The following is a 21,208-nucleotide window of genomic DNA, read 5'->3' as shown; positions in this document are numbered from 1 at the left end:
AACCCGCAGGTTGGAGCTGCTCCAGGACTTGTGATTTTAGGTATCCTAGCATGGGAGAAGAAAACAAGAACGGGGAGAGGGGGTGACGCTATGGGAGCCGCTCTCCATTAGATGAAACATGACAGTACTGGAAGCCGCACAATGCCATCATTTAATTAGCAGGTACCATTGTGAAGGTATGACATTTCAACACCAACCACTCCAGCTTCTTGCTTCACACCCCACCCCACCTGAAGACAAGACCGCAGAAGTAGACAGGTGTGCTCAAAGACCCTGGGGCTACTAGGCTGCTTCTCAGAGCCCCAGCTTTGTGTTTTAAAAAAATAACAATGGGGTCAGGTGAGGTCATTCACACCTGTAATCCCAGCGCTTTGTTTGGGAGGCCGAGGAGGATCGCTTGAACCCAGGCGTTTTAAGACCAGCCTGGCAATATAGAGAGACCCCCCCCATCTCCACCCAAATTTTTTTTTTTATTAATCGGGTGTGATGGTGCACACCTGTGGTCCCAGCTACCTGGGACGTGGAAGTGGGAGGATTGCTTGAGCCTGGGAAGTCGAGGTTGCAGTGAGCCATCATTGAGCCACTGCACTGCAGCCAGGGTGAGAGAATTGAGACACTGTCTCTGAAAAAAAAAAAAAAAAAAAGTAATTCTTGAACCTTGAACCATACCATTACTTCAGCTGGGGAACCGTAGTGAATTCCTGTAATTTTATGTTGCCTGGGCAACCATTTTGAACATTTTAGACTTTCTCATATAAAAAGCAGGTCTCAGTCAACCCTTGACATAGTCCATTCTCCACCTCCTCCCAGTTCCTCAAGGTGGTCAACCCAGGTATCTGTCTTATGCAACCGCCTCCTGCTGACCCCCTCCCTATGGGACAGCTGAATACAAACTACTCGACTCACCCCCCGACCCCACCCCCTGCCTGGATGGCACAGTCATGCTGCAGTGACCAGTCCCAGTCACAGTGTGACCTCCTGGAACACATGCCCACTAGCTCTAAACCCAACAATTAGAACTCCCTGAGGGAAACCTGCTAGGGGAATGCCCTGGACTCCAACAAAGTCTTTTTTTTTTTTTTTTGGGACAGAGTTTCGCTCTTGTTGCCCAGGCTGGAGTGCAATGGCGCGATCTTGGCTCACTGCAACCTCTGCCTCCTGGGTTTAAGCGATTCTCCTGCCTCAGCCTCCCAAATACCTGGGATTACATGCATGCACCACTACGCCCAACTAATTTTGTATTTTTAGTAGAGATGGGGTTTCTCCATGTTGGTCAGGCTGGTATTGAACTTCTGACCTCAGGTGATCTGCCCACCTCGGCCTCCCAAAGTGCTGGGATTACAGCCATGAGCCACTGCACCCGGCCTTTTTTTTTTTTTTTGAGACGGAGTCTTGCTCTGTTGCCCAGGCTGGAGTGCAGTGGCACAATCTTGGTGGCTCACTGCAAGCTCGGCTTCCCGGGTTCACACCATTCTCCTGCCTCAGCCTCCTCAGTAGCTGGGATTACAGGTGCCCACCACCACGCCTGGCTAATTTTTTGGTATTTTTTAATAGAGACAGTGTTTCACCGTGTTAACCAGGATGGTCTTGATCTCCTGATCTCGTGATCCGCCCGCCTCGGCCTCCCAAAGTGCTGAGATTACATTTTTTTTTTCTTTTTTTTTTTTTTTATTGATCATTCTTGGGTGTTTCTCGCAGAGGGGGATTTGGCAGGGTTACAGGACAATAGTGGAGGGAAGGTCGGCAGATAAGCAAGTGAACAAAGTTCTCTGGTTTTCCTAGGCAGAGGACCCTGCGGCCTTCCGCAGTGTTTGTGTCCCTGGGTACTTGAGATTAGGGAGTGGTGATGGCTCTTAACGAGCATGCTGCCTTCAAGCATCTGTTTAACAAAGCACATCTTGCACCGCCCTTAATCCATTCAACCCTGAGTGGATACAGCACATGTTTCAGAGAGCACAGGGTTGGGGGTAGGGTCACAGATCAACAGGATCCCAAGGCAGAAGAATTTTTTCTTAGTACAGAACAAAATGAAAAGTCTCCCATGTCTACCTCTTTCCACACAGACACGGCAACCATCCAATTTCTCAATCTTTTCCCCACCTTTCCCCCCTTTCCATTCCACAAAACCGCCATTGTCATCATGACCCGTTCTCAATGAGCTGTTGGGTACACCTCCAAGACGGGGTGGTGGCCGGGCAGAGGGGCTCCTCACTTCCCAGTAGGGGCGGCTGGGCAGAGGTGCCCCTCACCTCCCGGACGGGGCGGCTGGCCGGGCAGAGGGGCTCCTCACTTCCCAGTAGGGGCGACCGGGCAGAGGCGCCCCTCACCTCCCGGATGGGGCGGCTGGCCAGGCGGGGGGCCGAACCCCCACCTCCCTCCCGGACAGGGCGGCAAGCTGGGCGGTGGGCTGACCCCCCCACCTCCCTCCCGGACGGGGCGGCTGGCCGGGCGGGGGGCTGACCCCCCCACCTCCCTCCCGGACGGGGCGGCTGGCCGGGCGGGGGGCTGACCCCCCCCCACCTCCCTCCCGGACAGGGCGGCTGGCCGGGCGGGGGCTGACCCCCACCACCTCCCTCCCGGACGGAGCGGCTGGCCGGGCAGAGGGGCTCCTCACTTCCCAGTAGGGGCGGCCGGGCAGAGGCGCCCCTCACCTCCCGGACGGGGCGGCTGGCCAGGCGGGGGGCTAACCCCCCACCTCCCTCCCGGACGGGGCGGCTGGCCGGGCGGGGGGCTGACCCCCCCACCTCCCTCCCGGACGGGGCGGCTGGCCGGGCGGGGGGTTGACCCCCCCACCTCCCTCCCGGACGGAGCGGCTGGCCGATCAGAGGGGCTCCTCGCTTCCCAGTAGGGGCGGCCGGGCAGAGGCGCCCCTCACCTCTCGGACCGGGTGGCCGGCCAGGCGGGGGGCCGAACCCCCACCTCCCTCCTGGACAGGGCGGCAGGCTGGGCGGTGGGCTAACCCCCCCACCTCCCTCCTGGACGGGGCGGCTGGCCGGACGGGGCGGCTGGCCGGGCGGGGGGCTGACCCCCCCACCTCCCTCCCGGAGGAGGTGGCTGCCGGGCGGAGATGCTCCTCACTTCCCAGACGGGGTGGCTGCCGGGCGGAGGGGCTCCTCACTTCTCGGGCGGGGTGGCTGCCGGGCGGAGGGGCTCCTCACTTCTCCGGCGGGGCGGTTGCCAGGCAGAGGGTCTCCTCACTTCTCAGACGGGGCGGCCGGGCAGAGACGCTCCTCACATCCTGGACGGGGCGGCAGGGCAGAGGTGCTCCCCACATCTCAGATGATGGGCGGCCAGGCAGAGCCGCTCCTCACTTCCCAGATGTGATGGCGGCCGGGAAGAGGCGCTCCTTGTTTCCTAGATGGGATGGCGGCCGGGCAGAGAGGCTCCTCACTTTCCAGACTGGGCAGCCAGGCAGAGGGGCTCCTCACTTTCCAGACTGGGCAGCCAGGCAGAGGGGCTCCTCACATCCCGGACGATGGGCGGCCAGGCGGAGACGCTCCTCACTTCCCAGACGGGGCGGCAGCCGGGCAGAGGCTGCAATCTCGGCACTTTGGGAGGCCAAGGCAGGCGGCTGGGAGGTGGTTGTAGCGGGCCAAGATCACGCCACTACACTCCAGCCTGGGCACCATTGAGCACTGAGTTAACCAGACTCTGTCTGCAATCCCGGCACCTCGGGAGGCCGAGGCTGGCAGATCACTCGCGGTTAGGAGCTGGAGACCAGCCCGGCCAATGCAGCGAAACCCCGTCTCCACCAAAAAAATACGAAAACCAGTCAGGCGGGGCGGCGCGCGCCTGCAATCGCAGGCACTCGGCAGGCTGAGGCAGGAGAATCAGGCAGGGAGGTTGCAGTGAGCTGAGATGGCAGCAGTACCGTCCAGCTTCGGCTCGGCATCAGAGGGAGACCGTGGAAAGAGGGGAGAGGGAGGGGGAGAGGGAGAGGGAGAGCCATTTTTTTTTTTTTTTTTTTTTTTTTTAAGACTGAGTCTCACTCTGTTGCCCAGGCTAGAGTACAGTGGTGTAATCTTGGCTCACTGCAACCTCCACCTCGTGGGTTCAAGCGATTCTCCTGCTTCAGCCTCCCTGAGTAGCTGAGATTATAGGCACCTGCCACCATGCCTGGCTAATGTTTGTATTTTTAGTAGAGATGGCATTTCACCATAGTGGCCAGGCTGGTCTTGAACTTCTGACCTCAAGTAATCCACGTGCCTCAACCTCCCAAAGTCCTGGAATTACAGGCGTGAGCCACCGTGCCTGGCCTCCAATAAAGTCTTTAGCCCATATTTCTCTGTCTGTCTCTGTCCCCACTGGTTAAGCACACATGTCCCAGATAGCTTCCCATTTCCATTGGCTATGCAAACCCTGCTCGCTGCTCTCTGGATCTGTGAGTAATAAACTGCTTCTGCTATTTTTGTTGAGTTGCTCCCTCTGTGTTTCACTCGACCAACACACCTGAACCCAGTGCTCACCCCTCCCGGTCAGGCTCTCCTAGAGAGTGGCTGTCTTCTTTGGAATAAACTGGATATAGGTGAAACAAGAGCCACAAGGGCATCGGCCGATCTCAACATGTTTCCTGGGAGAAGGACACCTGGTCATGGGTCATGGGACACTTTGGCATTAGGCAAGCCACCAGCATAAAGAAGGATCCTGTGAAAGACACATGATAAACATCCAACTTCCTCCCCAGAGCTAGAGTTCTCTCTGGGGACTGGGCCCAAGAGCAATCCTTGGTGACAAGATGCCCTGCTGGATCTGATGCTCACAATTTTTTTTTTTTTGAGAAGGAGTTTCACTCTTGTTGCCCAGGCTGGAGTGCAATGGTGCAGATCTCAGCTTAATGCAACCTCTGCCTCCCAGGTGCAAGCGATTCTCGTGTCTCAGTCTCCTGAGTAGCTGGGATTACAGGCATGCACCACCACACCCAGTTAATTTTGTATTTTTAGTAGAGACCATGTTTCACCATGTTGGCAAGGCTGGTCTTGAACTCCTGACCTCAGGTGATCCACCCACCTCAGCCTCCCAAAGTGCTGGGATTACAGGCATAAGCCACTGCGCCCGGCCTGATGTTCACAATTTACGACCACAGGTTCCAGCTTGCTGAAGCTCACCCCACCCAAAGCCCTTGCTTTATAGAGGAGGAAATGGGGGCTCAGAAATGGAGAGTGTGTGCCTAAATGAGGTAAGTGGCAGAGCCAGCGTGATAGTGAAAGCAGCTGGTAGACTCTATGTATAGAGGCAGAAACTGAAGCCACAAAGAGGAGGAGACTCAGCCAACACCTGCTTACCAGTTACTGAAACTTGATTGTCCTGTTCCTGGGTGACCACCTTCATCCTCACAGTGTCTCTAGGAGTATGAGTTAGAGTAACCCCACTGAGGCTTAGAGTAGTTGGGCAGAGCACTCTGATGTGGTCTTTACAGTGCATCAGGGTTCCCATCCCAAATCCTGCACCAATTCCCTTCTGCTGGGGTGTCAGGTATGGGGCACAGTCCACCAAAATGGGGCATCAGGTCAGTCCTGTGTTTTCTGTGACTTTCCTGCCCACAGCACCCACTGGCCATTCCTGGATGACAGACAGCCTCTACTTCCTAAGTCCCAAAGTTCAAAATGACTGGTAGACTATATCAGAGCAGTTCCATCATCTGCTCAGCCTTGAACCTTCCATGGTTCCCCATTTCCCTTGGCATGAAGCCCATACCACTGGGCCCAGCTTGGTCTGGTCCCCTGCTGACATCACTGGCCACACTGGTCATTTCTTTATCTCTCACCACCACCTTTCCCGCTATGCTATTCCCTCTGTCTGGAAGACCCTTCCCCTCTGCTAACTCCTACTCAGACTTCAGGATCCCAGTGTAAATGTCCCTTCCTTGGAGAAGCCCTCCTGATTCCCTCTGACCAGGTCACTTGGTGTCAGGACATACTGTATTTTTCTTCCATAGCTTTCATTGAAGCATTAAATAAATGATTTTTTTTTGAGATGGTATCTTGCTCTGTTGTCCAGGCTGGAGTGCAATGGCACAATCTCAGGTCACTGCAACCTCCACCTCCTGGGTTCAAGCAATTCTCATGCCTCAGTCTCCTGGGTAGCTGGGACTACAGGCATGCGCCACCATGCCCAGCTAATTTTTGTATTTTCAGTACAGACAAGGTTTCTACTGAAACCTTGAGTAAGGTTCTACTGAAACCTTGAGTAAGGTTCTACTGAAACCTTGAGTAAGGTTCTACTGAAACCTTGAGTAAGGTTCTACTGAAACCTTGAGTAGAAACCTTGAGACAAGGTTTCTACTTGCTGAGGCGGGTGGATCACCTGAGGTCAGGAGTTGGTAACCAGCTTGGCCAATATGGTGAAACCCCGTCTCTACTAAAAATACAGAAATTAGCAGAGCATGGTGGTGCACGCCTGTAATCCCAGCTACTCAGGAGGCTGAGGCAGGAGAATCATTTGAACCTGAGAGGCAGAGTTTTCAGTGAGCCTAGCCAAGATCTCGCCAGTGCACTCCAGCCTGGGCGACAAGAGCAAAACTTTGTCTCAAAAAAAAAAGCAAATATTGGGGCTGGGCACAGTGGCTTACGCCTATAAACCCAGCACTTTGGGAAGCCAAGGCGGGTGGATCACTTGAGGTCAGGAATTCAAGACCATCCTGGCCAACATGGTGAAACCCGTCTCCACTAAAAAAAACCCCAAAAATTAGCCAGGTATGGTGTTGCGCACCTGTAATCCCAGCTACTTGGGAGGCTGAGGCAGCAGAATTGCTTGAACCTGGGAGGCGGAGGTTGCTGTGAGTGGGGAGATTGTACCACTGCACTCCAGCCTGAGCGACAGAGTGAGTGAGACTCTGTCTCAAAAAAAAAAAGGAAATATTAAGAAAGCCTATTACTATATCTTCTCCTTTAGTTAGAATTGACTATAGCACATTTACTCACTCAACTACACAGCATTAGAAGTACCAATAAAAATAAGCGAAAGTTACAATTTTCCTATAGAGAAGGATGTTTAAACTGTGCTTACTATAAAATTAATTCAGTGAGGAACTTTGGTCTTTAGATTTTGCTTCAAAGTTAAACCTAAGTGTTCCCATGGAATCAAAACTGTACAGGTAGTTTACCATAGAGGTACAAATTCCAATGTGATTTGTTTCGTTTTCCGTATTCAAAACATTTTCACCCAGGGAAGTTAATAAGAGAAGAAAGGAACAAATACCCTAGGGGTTCAAAACCATTACCCGGACTCGTTATCGCCAGGCAGAGGCTGTGGGCTAACGCCTGTCCTCATTTTTGAATGCTCAGATTCATACATGATTCATTGCCATTAACACCAGTCTGTGAGCTCCTTGAGAGAGCTCCATCTTTGACCCCACATTGCCTGGCAAAGCCTGGTCTGAGAGAAAAGTTCCAGTAGTGATTGCGGAACTGAATGGAATGAAAAAGGTCAGCTGGGCACGGTGGCTCATGCCTGTAATCACAGCACGTTAGGAGGCCGAGACAGGCGGATCACCTGAGGTCAGGAGTTCAACACCAGCCTGGCCAATGTGGTGAAAGCCGGTCTCTACTAAAAATACAAAAATTAGCTGGGCGTCGTGGCATGCACCTGTAGTCCCAGCTACTCGGGAGGCTGAGGTGGGAGAATCGCTTGAACCCGGGAAGCAGAGGTTGCAGTGAGCGGAGGTCATGCCACTGCACTCCAGCCTGGGTGACAGAGTGAGATCCTGTCTCCAAAAAAAGAAAAAAGAAAAAGGTTGGCTTGCTCTCTCTTTCTTTTTGGGACAGGGTCTTGCTCTCTCACCCAGGCTGCAGTGCAGTGGCACAATCATGGCTCACTGCAGCCTCTATCTCCTGGGCTTAAGCAATCCTCTGGCCTCAGCCTCCTGAGTAGCTGGGACCACAGGCACATGCGCCCCCATGCCCAGCTAACTTTTTTTTTTTTTTTTGTAGAGATGAGGTCTTTTGTGTTGCACAGGTTGGTTCATTTTTATGTTTCTTCAATTTAATGACAATGGTAGTGTGCTATGACACTGTCTTAGGATTGTGACACAGTCAGGCTTCCTTAGAACAGTTTATCCATGTGAGACTACAAAGGCCAGGCCCTCTCAGCCCCTGAGGCTGCCCCTGTAGATGGAGGACAAGGTGGCATTCCCCCTCTTCTCTGTGCTGTTTAAATGACCAAAATACTATTTTTATCCAGTAACTGAAAAAATGTCCAAAACTTGGCTGTATCCCACTTGGGTGTTTCCTGGGATGACAGCAAGTGGGCCTGTTGGCGGGTGCGCCTTCACATTAATTAGGGAGAGGCAGCAGACGGGCCCCGAGAAACAGCAAGGAGAATTGGCACGGTGGCTCTTAACACCCAGAGGAGTTGGCTCAACAAAGCCCATTTGGCACATTTAGTCCTGCTGAAAACCTGGCAGTGGGGGAGGTGACATCACTGGAATCAATTATCCCCACAATTGCCAGTCCTGGGTAGAAATAACTCCGTAAATCGATTCATAATAGCCACACCATTCATCGAGGGCCGCCTGCCTGCCAGCATGCAAACTGCTCTATCTACATTAACCCATTGAAACCTCACATCAGCCCTGACAGGGAGTTAGCATTGCTACTGTCCTAACTTTACAGATGAAACAACAGAGGGAAGACTTTACACACACACACAGGAGAAGCTCACATGAAGATGGAGGCAGAGGCTGGAGTGAGACAGGAATGCCTAGAGCCACCAGAGGCTGGAAGAGGCAAGAATAGATTTTCTTCCAGAGTCGTCTTTTTTTTTTTTTTTTTTTGAGATGGAGTCTCGCTCTGTCACCCAGGCTGGAGTGCAGTGCAGCAGGCTCACTGCAAGCTCTGCCTCCTGGGTTCATGCCATTCTCCTGCCTCAGCTTCCTGAGCAGCTGGGACTACAGGCACCCGCCACCACACCCGACTAATTTTTTGTATTTTTAGTAGAGATGGGGTTTCACCGTGTTAGCCAGGATGGTCTCGATCTACCGACCTCGTGATCTGCCTGCCTCGGCCTCCCAAAGTGCTGGGATTACAGGTGTGAGCCACCGTGCCCAGCCCAGAGTCGTCTTTTAATTTTAATTTTGTAGAGATGAGGTCTTGCTATGTTGCCCAGGCTGGTTTCAAACTCCTGAGCTCAAGCAATCCTCCCTCCTCATCCTCTGAAAGTCCTGGGATTACAGGTGTGAGATACCATGCCCAGTCTTTTTTTTTTTTTTGGTGACAGGACCTTGCTATGTTGCCCAGGCTGGTCTCAAACTCCTTGACTCAAGGAGTCCTCCCACCTCAGCCTCCCAAGTAACTAAGATTACAGGCACGTACCACCGTGCCCAGCTCAGAGCCTTCGGAGAGAGTGTGTTCTAGACAACACCTTGATTTTGCCCTAGTGATACTAATTTTGGACTTCTGGCCTTTAGAACTGTGAGAGAATACATTTTGATTGTTTTAAATCATCAAGCAGCCATAGGAAACTGACACAGGAAGTGACTTGCTCAAGGCCACACAGCTAGAAAGTAGAAGTGTTGAGCTTTAAACATAGTAAGTATTCAATAAATGTTAGCTGTCATTATTATTATTACTATGCTGCAATAAAGAAGGTGCGTTTATTGGATAAAATGTCAGCAAGACCACGAACTCAGCCTACTTCGCCCATCCCAACAGACACCGCTGGGGGAAAGACGGCCTGTGTAACAAGGATTTGATGATTCAGTTGGGGAAGATGTTATTAACACTGGGTGGAGCTGGTTTAGGAAAATGACGAAACTTTGCAAAGTGAACACCTCACCCACACTGAGTTGATTCCAAACATTACAACTCCATTGGTCAAGCTGGTCCTACAGATTAATTGCAGAGAGGGTTTGCAACTCATGGAGAAGTACAGTGACCCAACAATCCAAAAAGATGAGGCGGCTCCTCTGTGCCTGGTAGTATTTCCCTGACACTACGAGAAGCTAAGGGGAGAAACTGATGGCCCATAGCCAAAGCCAACTTGCCGAAGGTTTCTGTGGCTCTTCCCCTTTTCCTTCCCACCTCTCCCCCACCCTGTTTTCTCTCTTCCTCGCCCTTCTATTCTTGAACAATTCAATCCAAAAGCCAATAGGTGGGTCCCAGCAAGGTAAATGTCAGTAATGGGGGGCACTGGGGAGGGTACATGCTGGTCCAAAGAGGGGTGTCAGGCTGAGTGCAGTGGCTCACACCTGTAATCCCAGTGCCTGGGGAGGCTGAGGCGGGAGGATTGCTTGAGGCCAAGAGTTCGAGGCCAGCCTAGGCAACATAGCGAGACCCTGTCTTAACAAAAAATTTAAAAATTATCCAGGCATGGTGATGCATGACTGTGGTCCCAGCGACTTGGGAGTCTGAGGCAGGAGGATCGTTGGAGCCCAAGAGGTAGAGGCTGCAGTGAGCTGTGATCATGCCACTGCACTCCAGTCTGGGCAACAGAGTGAGATTCCGTTTCTAAACAACAAAAACAACAAAGGTGGGTGTCAGATCCCAAATGGAATAAGAAAGGGTCTGCATGGGGAGGGGGTGGCCAGAGCTCAGCAAGTGAGGAGGGCATCCTCATGGAAAGGCAGACTGGCAGGGGCTACAGAAGCGTGAGCACGGCATGAGGGGCATCCTTGCTGGGGAGGGAGTGGCAGCAATGATAGGAAGTTGTAACCTATTGGGGATTGATCAAATGAGGAAAAAACAAGGAGAACACCAGGTTTCTCACTGCAGGCGAAGGGAACTACAAACAAGAAAAGGGAGAAAAGTAGAATTAACCCCATAGAGACAAATTAGAATTGGATCTATCAGGGTGAAAAACCATGGTTTTCTTTTTTCTTTCTTTTTTTCTTTTCTTTTCTTTTCTTTTCTTTTTTTTTTTTTTTTGAGACAGAGCCTTGCTCTGTCACCAGGCTGGAGTGCAGCGGTGTGATCTCAGCTCACTGCAACCTCTGCCTCCTGTGTTCAAGCGATTCTCCTGCCTCAGCCTCCCGAGTAGCTGGGATTACAGGCGTGCACCACCACACCCAGCTAATTTTTATATTTTTAGTAGAGACAGAGTTTCACCATGTTGGCCAGGATGGTCTTGATCTCTTGACCTGGTGATCCACCCACCTTGGCCTCCCAAAGTGCTGGGATTACAGGCTTGAGCTGCTGCACCCGGCCAAAACTATGGTTTTCAATACGGATAGAAGACTATAGGAACAAATATAGATAAACATAGACATGAATGTGTATGTGTGCATATAAAACTGAGTGAATCTAGGAGAAGGGACACCCCAATAACAATAAGCACATCTAGGCCGGGCGCAGTGGCTCACGCCTGTAATCCCAACACTTTGGGAGGCTGAGGCGGGTGGAGCACGAGGTCAGGAGTTCGAGACCAGCCTGACCAACATGGTGAAACTCCGTCTCTACTAAAAATACAAAAATTAGCCGGGCGTGGCGGTGCACACCTATAATCCCAGCTACTCAGGAGGCTGAGGCAGGAAAATTGCTTGAACCCGGGAGGTGGAGGGTGCAGTGAGCCAAGATTATGCCATTGCACTCCAGCCTGGGCAACAGAGCAAGACTCTGTCTCAAAACAAAAAACAAAAAACAAACAAAAAAATCTCCCAAAAAACAAAAAGCACATCTAGATCTTGGTTTCGAAATACCATTGCCCACCGAAAAGAACCAGGGCTTTTTGGAGAAATGGCTGGTTTGGAGACCAGGGCAGGGAAAGTACAAGATAAGCTTGGAATATCTTGTGCTAGCGAGTAAGGAAGGACTTAATGATGGGGACATGACAGAAACACACAGAAGCTAGCTTGGAGGGGCTTTCACTGGCCAAATCTTGGACAATTTGAGCCACTAAATAAATAATAATAGGCCGGGCATGGTGGCTTACGCCTGTAATCCCAGCACTTTGGGAGGCTGAGGTGGGTCGATCACCTGAGGTCAGGAGTTCGAGACCAGCCTGGCCAACATGGTGAAACCCTGTTTCTACTAAAAATACAAAAATTAGCTGGGCGTGGTGGCAGACGCCTGTAATCCCAGCTACTCAAGAGGCTGAGGCAGAAGAATCGATTGAACCTGGGAGGTAGAGGTTTTAGTGAGCCGAGATTGCACCATTCCACTCCAGCCTGGGCGACAGAGCAAGACTCTGTCTAAAAATGAATAAATAAATAAATAGTAATGGATTGTAACCCATGGAATCACAAGTCCCCACTGATGTAAATAAATAAATGGAAGGTTTTATGAGTGAAGAGATATTTACTTTACCTAATGCCTCCCTGTGAAGTATTTGTTAATTTCAAAGAGGAAGAGAATAGCTTTACAGTGGAGAAGAGTGAAGACACCTTATTCAAATGATCAAAGTTAAGACCTGCAATAATAGGCACACACCCGTAGTCCCAGTTACTCAGGAGGCTGAGGTGGGAAGATTTCTTGAGTTCAGGAGTTCAAGGCCGCAGTGAGCTATGATCGCACCACTGCATGCCAGCCTGAGCAACAGAGCAAGACTGTGCCTCTTAAAAAAAAAAAAAAGCGGGGTGCGGTGTCTCACGCTTGTAATCACAGTACTTTGGGAGGCCGAGGAGGGCGGATCAGGAAGTCAGGAGATCAAGACCATCCTGGCTAACACGGTGAAACCCTGTCTGTACTAAAAATACAAAAAATTAGCTGGGTGTGATGGTGGGCGCCTGTAGTCCCAGCCATACGGGAGGCTGAGGCAGGAGAATGGCGCGAACCTGGAAGGCGGAGCTTGCAGTGAGCCGAGATTGTGCCACTGCACTCCAGCCTGGGCGACAGAGCGAGACTCCGTCTCAAAAAAAAAAAAAAAAAAAAACCATCAGATTTTCAATAATAGGACAAATAAAAATCACTGTGTCATCTGTTATGACACAATGAGAAGGATAGAGCATCACTTCTGTGATAGTTTGTGACACACAAAATCTATAGCTGCTTCTAGTATTAAGATGTACAACTTGAATCCAATCATAAAGAAACATCAGACAAAACCAAAATGAGGGATATTCCACAAAGTTACTGTCCTGGGGCTGGGCTCGGTGGTTTACGCCTGTAATCCCAGCACTCTGGGAGGCCGAGGCGGGAGGATCACCTGAGGTCAGGAGTTCGAGACCAGCCTGGCCAACATGGTGAAACCCCATCTCTACCAAAAATATAAAAAGTTAACAGGGTGTGGTGGCAGGTGCCTGTAATCCCAGCTACCCGGGAGGCTGAGGCAGGAGAATCGCTTGAACCCGGGAGGCGGAGGTTGCAGTGAGCCAAGATCGTAGCACTGCACTCCAGCCTAGGCGACAGAGTGAGACTCCGTCCCAAAAAACAAAAACAAAAACAAAGGACATTACTGGGACAAATGGCAAACCTTGAATAAGGTCTGAGGATTAGGTGGTAGCAGTACATCAGGGTGAATTTCCTGCATGGATGGATGTACTGTGATTCTGCAGGAGAGCGTCCTTGTTTGGAGGAAATACACGTTCAGGTGTTTAGGGTGATCGGGCATTGTTTCAGCAACTTATGCTCAGATGGTTCAGGAAGGAAACCTTGTGACTGTAGTTGTAACTTTTCTGTGAGTTTGAGATTGTGTCAAAGAAAAAGAAGAAAAAATGCTTTGTGTGGCTGACATCTTGTTCTTAACAAATTCGAGTTAGTTGCCAACATTTAAAAATCAAGCAATTTTTACCTACGGATCTAGTTTTCTGGTTTCCCTTGAAGAACTGGAAAAGCTAGCAGCTCTGGGGGATGAGTAGTCAGGTGAAGAGCCTGATAGTTCCATTTATTTGTTTATTTATTTTTTAATTTTAAGAGATGGATTCGGCTGGGTGCAGTGGCTTATGCTTGAAATCCCAGCACTTTGAGAGGCTGAGGCAGGCGGATCATGAGGTCAGGAGATCCAGACCACCCTGGCTAACACGGTGAAACCTGTCTCTACTAAAAATCAAACAAATTAGCCGGGTGTGGTGGCGGGCGCCTGTAGTCCCAGCTACTCGGGACGCTGAGGCAGGAGAATGGCGTGAACCCGGAAGGCGGAGCTTGTAGTGAGCTGAGATTGTGCCACTGCACTCCAGCCTGGGTGACAGAATGAGACTCCTTCTCAAAAAAAAAAAAAAAAAAAGATTTTTTCTCATTTTGTTACCCAGGCTGGAGAGCAGTAGCACAATCACCTCACTGCAGCCTCCAACTCCTGGGATCAAGGGGTCCTCCCACTGCAGCCTTCCACATAGCTGGGACTACAAGCACTTGCCATGATGCATGACTAATAGTGCCCTTTTGATGGGCTATGTGGCTCCCAGTTCTCCAAAGTCTCCACCACTCCTCATTGTGTCACACTCAGCCCACAGCACCCATTTATGCTACTAGCCTGGCCCCTGTCACAAGCTACGGGAAAGCAAAAATCCACCCTAGGCCAGGCACTAATCATATTTTTTGGATTGATGAAGGGGTAGATGAATGGATGGATGAACTTTCAAGATGCTCCATTATCTCAGAGCAATGAACTATCTCAGTGCATCAAGCCTATGTTCTATGGCAAGGTGCTTCTTGAATCAGCCATAGTGTCTGAATGGTTTGTTTGGAATGGAAAGTGTTGAGAAATCAGGGTGTTGTCTGATGCCAGAGGTCCCCACATAGGGTGCAATCTCTGTGTGGAATTGATGGAGGCGTCTGACAGGTGGGTGGGGTTCTGGCACTAGGACAGGGTGCGGAGCGGGGCAGTGAGGCTTCAAGGAGATGGTATCATAGGATGCTCGAGGTAGTGAGGTTGGGTGGGGTGGGAACAAGCATAGTTGATGGCTTGGGATCCTATCAGTAGGAGATCTGACTTGATGGAGCATGTCAGGGTCTGGGTATGAGCAAGAGTTGATGTTAGCTTTATCTTCCCCAGCCCCTCTCACTTCCTGATTCTACCTGGGTCATGGTTTGAAACAACCTCTTCTCTCACCTGCCCTCTGAAAGATTAAAACATTCAGGCTGGGCACAATGGTTCACACCTATAATCCTAGCACTTTGGGAAGCCAAGGTGGGAGGATCGCTTGAGCCCACGGGTTCAAAACCAGGCTGGGAAACATAGCAAGACCCCATCTTTACAAAAAAAAAAAAAAAATAGGGTAGCATGTTGGCATGTTCCTGTAGTCCCAGGTACTTGAGAGACTGAGGCGGGAGAATCCCTTGAGCCCAGAAGTTTGAGGCTGCAGGGAGCTGTGATCACACCACTCTAGCCTTTGGCTACAGAGTGAGATCCTGTCTCTCAAAAAAAAAAAAAAAGAAAAGAAAAAAAAGAAAACATTCTATAAGATTCAGCAGAAATGCACTAGTGATTTCTTATTGCCTTTAACATGAAATCCAAACTCTTGGCCAGGCGCGGTGGTTCACACCTGTAATCCCAGAACTTTGGGAGGCTGAGGCGGGCGGATCACAAGGTCAGGAGTTTGAGACCAGCCCGGCCAACATGGTGAAAGCCCATCTCTACTAAAAATACAAAAAAATTAGCCAGGCATGGTGGCGAATGCCTGTAATCCCAGCTACTTGGGAGGCTGAGGCAGAGAATTGCCTGAACCCGGGAGGCAGAGGTTGCAGTGAGCCGAGATTGCACCACCACTGTACTCCAGCCTGGGTGACAGAGTGAGACTCCATCTCAAAAAAAAAAAAAAAAAAAAATCCAAACTCTTCACCACTCCCTTCCTGCCCCAATATACTCCAGCCTCTGCTCACCTCCCTGACCTCAACTCCTATCACCCTACTCACTCTTGCCCTCACTTACCCATTCCCATTTCCTCCCCTGGCCCCCCGATTCCTTGCACCACACTAAGCTCTTTGTTACCTTAAGGCTTTTGCTCATGTGCCTCACACCCCAAGTCTTTTTTTTTTTTTTTTTAGATGGAGTCTCGCTCGCTCTGGCTGGAGTGCAATGGCACGGTCTTGGCTCACTGCAACCTCCACCTCCCTGGTTCAAGTAATTCTCCCTGCCTCAGCCTCCTGAGTAGCTGGGATTACAGGCTCCTGCCACCACACCCAGCTAACTTTTGTATTTGTTAGTAGAGATGGGGTTTCACCATGTTGGCCAGACTCACACCCCAAGTCTTTGACCTGGCTCTATCCTACTTCTCCTCTAGGTCTCAGCTCAAATATCATCTCTTCAGAGGTACTGCTCCCAAACCCCCACATCCGATCTCAGCCAACAGGCTTCAGTCATCCTCCATCACTACACTGTTTTATTTTCTTCACATACTCATCAGTGTCTGAAGTTGTCTTACCAATTTGTGTATGGCATTGTGTTGTGTTCCCAACCAGGTTGTCAGCTCCACAAGGGCAGGGATTTTGCTGTATCATTCACTTTATCCTCAGTGCCCAGTGCAGTGCATGACACATAGTGGCGGAGGGTGGGGGAGGGGTGGGAAGGATGGCAAATGTTTATTCTGGAATGAATAAGAGGCTCTCGACAATGGTGTGTTAGATTTTTGCATAAGCTGGGCATTGGGTTTAGGACATAAGCATCTAGGTGGGTTGTGGCTGAGATGACTTGTGATTCAAGGTGTGAGAAGCTGGACCCTGGGCTGTTGGAGAGACATTAGGTTTGGGAAACAAGTGTCCAGGTTGTGGTTGAATTGGTATTAACTGGGCTGGCTCCAGCTGTTACCAGTAGAAGGTGTCCAGGTACTTGGTGTCTTGGACAAAACACACAAACGAAGCAAGGAAAGCAAAAGCAAGGATTTACTGAGAACGAAAAGTCCACCCCACAGTGTGGGAGCAGGCTTGAGCGTAGAGGCTCAAGAGCTCTGCTTACAGAATTTTCTAGGGTCTCAATACTCTAGAGGTTTCCCATTGGTTACTTGGTGAATATTCTATGTAAATGAAGAGAATGAAGTGAAGTCACAGAGTCATTTACTCAGAATGTGCCCTATTGCAAATGGAGAGGATGTTACTTGGTGTGTGATCTATGTAAAGGGAGAGGATGAATGTGAAGTTACAAAGTATAAATGGAGAGGATGTTTCTTGGAGTGTGTGGTCTGTGTAAATGGAGAGGATGAATGTGAAGTTACAAAGTGTAAAGGGAGTGAATGGAGAGGATGAAGTGAAGTTGCAAAGCCGTTCACATTCCTGTCATTGCTAAGGTGCTTTTTGATTTAGGTCTACGACGTCAGCCTTATGTTCCCTGACTCCAGGCCCTATTTTTCTGCCTCACAACAGGTAACATCAGACTGTTGAGGGCAGACTGGACCCCAGATTTCGGGAAGCAGGAGTTGTCCAGCAGGGCAGTGGCTGAGTTAGACTGTGACTTCAGCCGTGTTCAACAGGTCATTGAAGACCAAGAATCAAGCAATCGAGCGTCCTCGTCGGTTGTAGCGAAAGAGAACCGTGACCAACAGGAGAGCAGTGTCCACCCAGGTCACTTGGGGTTACTGGGGGACAATTTTGGGGGAAACGGGGGTCCTGGGGAGCGTTGGCTGGGTGGGGCTGTAACCCGAGCTGGTGGGCGGGTTGTGAGCTGTGACCTGGCCCGAGCCGGCCCGCCCGGATTGGGGGGCCAAACCGGGGGCGGCGGGAGGCCCACCTGGGGAAGACTCACCTGGGAGCGGCTCACTTGGGCCCTCCGGGACCCATAAACCGGCGCGCCTCCTCTGCGTCCCGCCCCCGGCCGGCCCCCGGGCCAATGGGGGCGCGGAGACCTCGGCGGCGGGCGCGGATTGGGAGCCGGTGAGCGGGGGCGGGGCGGCGCGCCCGGCAGCTTAGGCGCTCGGCCGGCGGGCGGCGCTGAGCGCTCGGCTACGAGGGCGCCGTGCGGGCGGAAGTGGCGACGCTGGCGTCCCCGGAGCCTGCGGCGGGCGGCTGTGACGGCCCCGGCGCTGACGGCGGCGGCCGGGGGGGCGGTGTCGACGCCCGCGGCGCCGGCTGGGGCATCACCGCGGGCCTCGACCCCGAAATGGCGCTGCTGGCCGAACACTTGCTGAAGCCGCTGCCCGCGGACAAGCAGATCGAGACCGGGCCCTTCCTCGAGGCGGTGTCCCACCTGCCGCCCTTCTTCGGTGAGCCGGAATGGAGGGGGGAGGCAGCCCGCAGCCCCACGCGCACCCGAATCCTCCTTCCCCCGAGCATCCCCTAACCATCTCTGCCCTAGACACCCCTAAGTACTGTTTCCCCAGGCACCCAAGATCCTCTTTCCCTCCACTCACCCTAAATTCTCCCTTTCCCGGACCACTCCCAAGTCCTCTCCGCTCTAAACATGTCACATCCTGCCTGTCCTCCCCAAATCCTCCCTCTCCCTAGACACCTCGCAGTCCTACATATCCCCCAAATGCCCCCGATCATCCGTGCCCCCAACACGGATGATCTTCCATCTCCCTTAGGCATTCTGTAATCCACCATCTCCCCTAAAGCCTCCAGTCCCTTCTTCCCCAAAGTCCTTCATCCCTGGCGCTTTCTGATGGCTCTCAACTCGCTCCCCTTACAATGAATCCCCCCATTTCATAAGCCTTCTCTTTAAACGCTTCCAGCCTCTCCCTCATGGGACCTACGAACCCTTCCTTCTTCCCTCAGAATTCGCCCATTCCAGATCAAAGACTCCCATCTCCCCCTCCAAGGGTAGGAAGCCTGGTGAGGCGGGGACAAGGAGAGGGTTTTGAAGATGGAGTTGCAAAACTCCAGGGCCTCTTTCTAGGGGAAACCACCTAAAGTTTTTCCTCCTTTTAGGACAGGGGTGAGGGTTGTCGGGGGAGCTGTTTTGTGAGGTGACATCAGACATACAGAGCTTGGCACCAATTCCTCCCTCAGTTTGGGCTCTACGAGAGGAAGCCCCTCCCCTGTATGTCGTGTGGAAGTTCCTGGGCGCATTGGGAAGGCGGTCCACTTTCAGACCCTCTTCCCCCACTCCCTCAGCCTAGCCCAGTCCAGCCAAGGCCCCAGATGGAAAATGGGAACTAGAAGCCAGCACAACTGCCCCTGCCCTTTGCCTTTTGGGTCCCGGGTAAAGGGTGCAACCTGAGCCTCTATTCTTCTCCATGTGGGCTCTGTCCTGCCCTGCTGGTTCACTTGGTGGCCTTGCAGGAAGATACCAGCCCCCAGGGCAGAGTCCACCTGAAACCCAAAGACAAGAGACCTTAAGACAGTCCGACTTAGTGGGCAATGAAGGCTTGTTGGGGGTGGTAGTTCCCACAGTGTCCTGAGCTCTGGGATGGTTGTGGTTACCTGGAGGCTATAGTTGCCCTCCTTCACCTCTTGAGACTCAGTGTCCCCAGTTGTGAAACAGGGATGCTGATCTCCTAGGCCAGCTGTGAGGAGTCGATGAGGTGGTGTGTGTAAAGTACCGAGGCCGTAAGTGCCAAATAGGTCTTCACTGTACAGGGTGTGTTTATAAGTTCCTGAATCCAGTTTTGGTTCCTTGCTAGAGTGATTAATCGGTGTTTGAGGGAGTGCAGTTGTCTGGTGTGTATGATTCCCAGACCTGGGTAAGCAATCTGAGAGCAAGGGCTTGGTTTTTTACATCCACTCTGTGTCCCCAGTGCCCAGAACAGTGCCTGGCACATAGCAGATGCTCAGTCAATACTGCTGAATGCACAAAACTTTCTTATTATCAGTGTCACAGTCTTGAGATAATACTGACTCTCCAGGTGGGGACTTGGGAGCGAACCAGCTCTAGCATTGAAAAGTTGTTCAATTTTGTGATGTTGTTGGTTGTTTTTTTTTTTTTTTGCTTGCTTGTTTCCTCTTTGGTTCCAGGAATAGTTCCAAGTCAGAGCCAGCTTGCCCTGGACAGGGATTCAGAATCCATTTAAGCCAGTGGTTCTCAACTGAGGGCAGTTTTGCACCTTAGGGGACATCTGACAATGCCTGGAGGCATTTTTGTCGCAACTGAGTTGGGGGATGGGGCACGGGGTGTCTTGTGAGTAGAGGCCAGGGAGCTGCTCAATATCCTACAGTGCACAGAACAGTCCTGCCACAACAAAGAATGATCCAGCCCCAAACATGAGCAGTGTCAAAGATGGAGAAACCCCAGGTTAAACTCTGTGGCTTTTTCTTTCCTTATTTTCAGCGAGGTTGCACATCCGTTCTGTATTTGGGGGTATCATCATTTGATGCAATTATCTGGCTGGTTTTGGAGGAAAGAGGGAGGTGGCAAGCCAGAGCCAGCAGTCATCTGGTGCCAGGGCTAAAGAGCATCTCCTCCTCCCTTTCCTTGGTCTCAAAGGACCCTTGTCTTTGTTGCAATCCCTGTGCTGTGGGGTGTCACATCTGTTGACAGAAGTACCATTTATACAGAAGCCGCAGTGGGGTTGGTCCACAATGGGTTAACCACCACAGGGCCCTCTGCCCACCAGAGCTGTTTACTGTTCACCAAAGAGGCTAATTCTTAGGACTCTAAAGAAAAAAAAAGTGATAGTTCATTTGAACCATTATTCTCTTCTGTGGGGGGAGGAGAATTGCTTCTGAAGGTTGAAGACTTAAGCTTTAGGAGGATTCTTCCACGAGTGACTTTTCTCTGGGACGTCTGATCAAGATCATTTGTCAGCTGTGATGCAGGGGCTTTTTCTAGATCTTGGGAGCATCTGGTCACCAGGATGATCTGGGTGGTGTGTGTGTCTCTTGAATGGAGCTGCTCTGGGGAGAGGGACACCAGGAGTGTGAAACGCCTTGCAGCTACAGTTTCCTCCAAGTCAGGGATTTTCCACCGTGGCACTTGCCAACATTTGGAGCTGGATCATTCTTTGTGGTGGTGGGGCTGTCCTGTGCATTGTAAGATGTTTAGCAGCATCCCTGGCCTCTACCTACCAGACGCCAGTAGCACCCCCCTCCCCAGATTGTGACAACCTAAACTATCCCCAGGGAGGCAAAATCACCTCTGAGAACCATAGCTCTAGATATAAATATGACTAAGAGCCAAAAGCTGTGTTTTTAAAAAGTATTTAATTCTGCAAGGAAGATCTGTCAATTGGAGGAAAACTGAGCAAATACAAATGATATATAAAAATTTCCCTGTCACTCACTGAGCCCTTACTATGTGCTAAGTACTCTATGTAGATTAGTTCACTCAATTGTCTGACAATATTTGAGGTTGAGTTTTGAAGAAAGAATCTCTGCTGGGATTTCACAATATTTTCCTTCCAAACTCATTTACATCGGTCTTTTTGGGGAAAAAAAAGTATGGGCTGGTACGGTGGCTCACGCCTGTAATCCCAGTACTTTGGGAGGCCAAGGTGGGCGGATCTCTTGAGGTCAGGAGTTTGAGACCAGCCTGGGCA

General features: G+C 51.2%; 1 protein-coding gene and 1 long non-coding RNA gene across 2 annotated transcripts in view; both read left to right on the top strand.

Annotated features, from left to right (window-relative positions):
* Positions 1-16,991: 16,991 nt before the first annotated feature.
* Positions 16,992-17,381, top strand: LOC134756587 (uncharacterized). Its single transcript, XR_010129413.1, has 3 exons — positions 16,992-17,017; positions 17,103-17,162; positions 17,270-17,381. It is a non-coding gene; the product is annotated as an uncharacterized lncRNA (long non-coding RNA).
* A 346-nt stretch (positions 17,382-17,727) lies between these two features.
* GLTP (glycolipid transfer protein) overlaps positions 17,728-21,208 on the top strand; it is a 29,557-nt gene continuing 26,076 nt past the window's right edge. The window contains exon 1 of the mRNA XM_055358998.2: positions 17,728-17,998. Within this exon, the coding sequence (XP_055214973.1) occupies positions 17,896-17,998 (103 nt within the window). The 5' untranslated portion in view covers positions 17,728-17,895. The remainder of the gene's footprint in view (positions 17,999-21,208) is intronic.

This window comes from Gorilla gorilla, chromosome 10 (assembly GCF_029281585.2).
Source record: "Gorilla gorilla gorilla isolate KB3781 chromosome 10, NHGRI_mGorGor1-v2.1_pri, whole genome shotgun sequence".
NCBI classification, from domain to species: Eukaryota; Metazoa; Chordata; class Mammalia; order Primates; family Hominidae; genus Gorilla; species Gorilla gorilla.
Note: the sequence above shows the minus strand (reverse complement) of the source record. Positions and strands in the feature narration are given on the sequence as shown.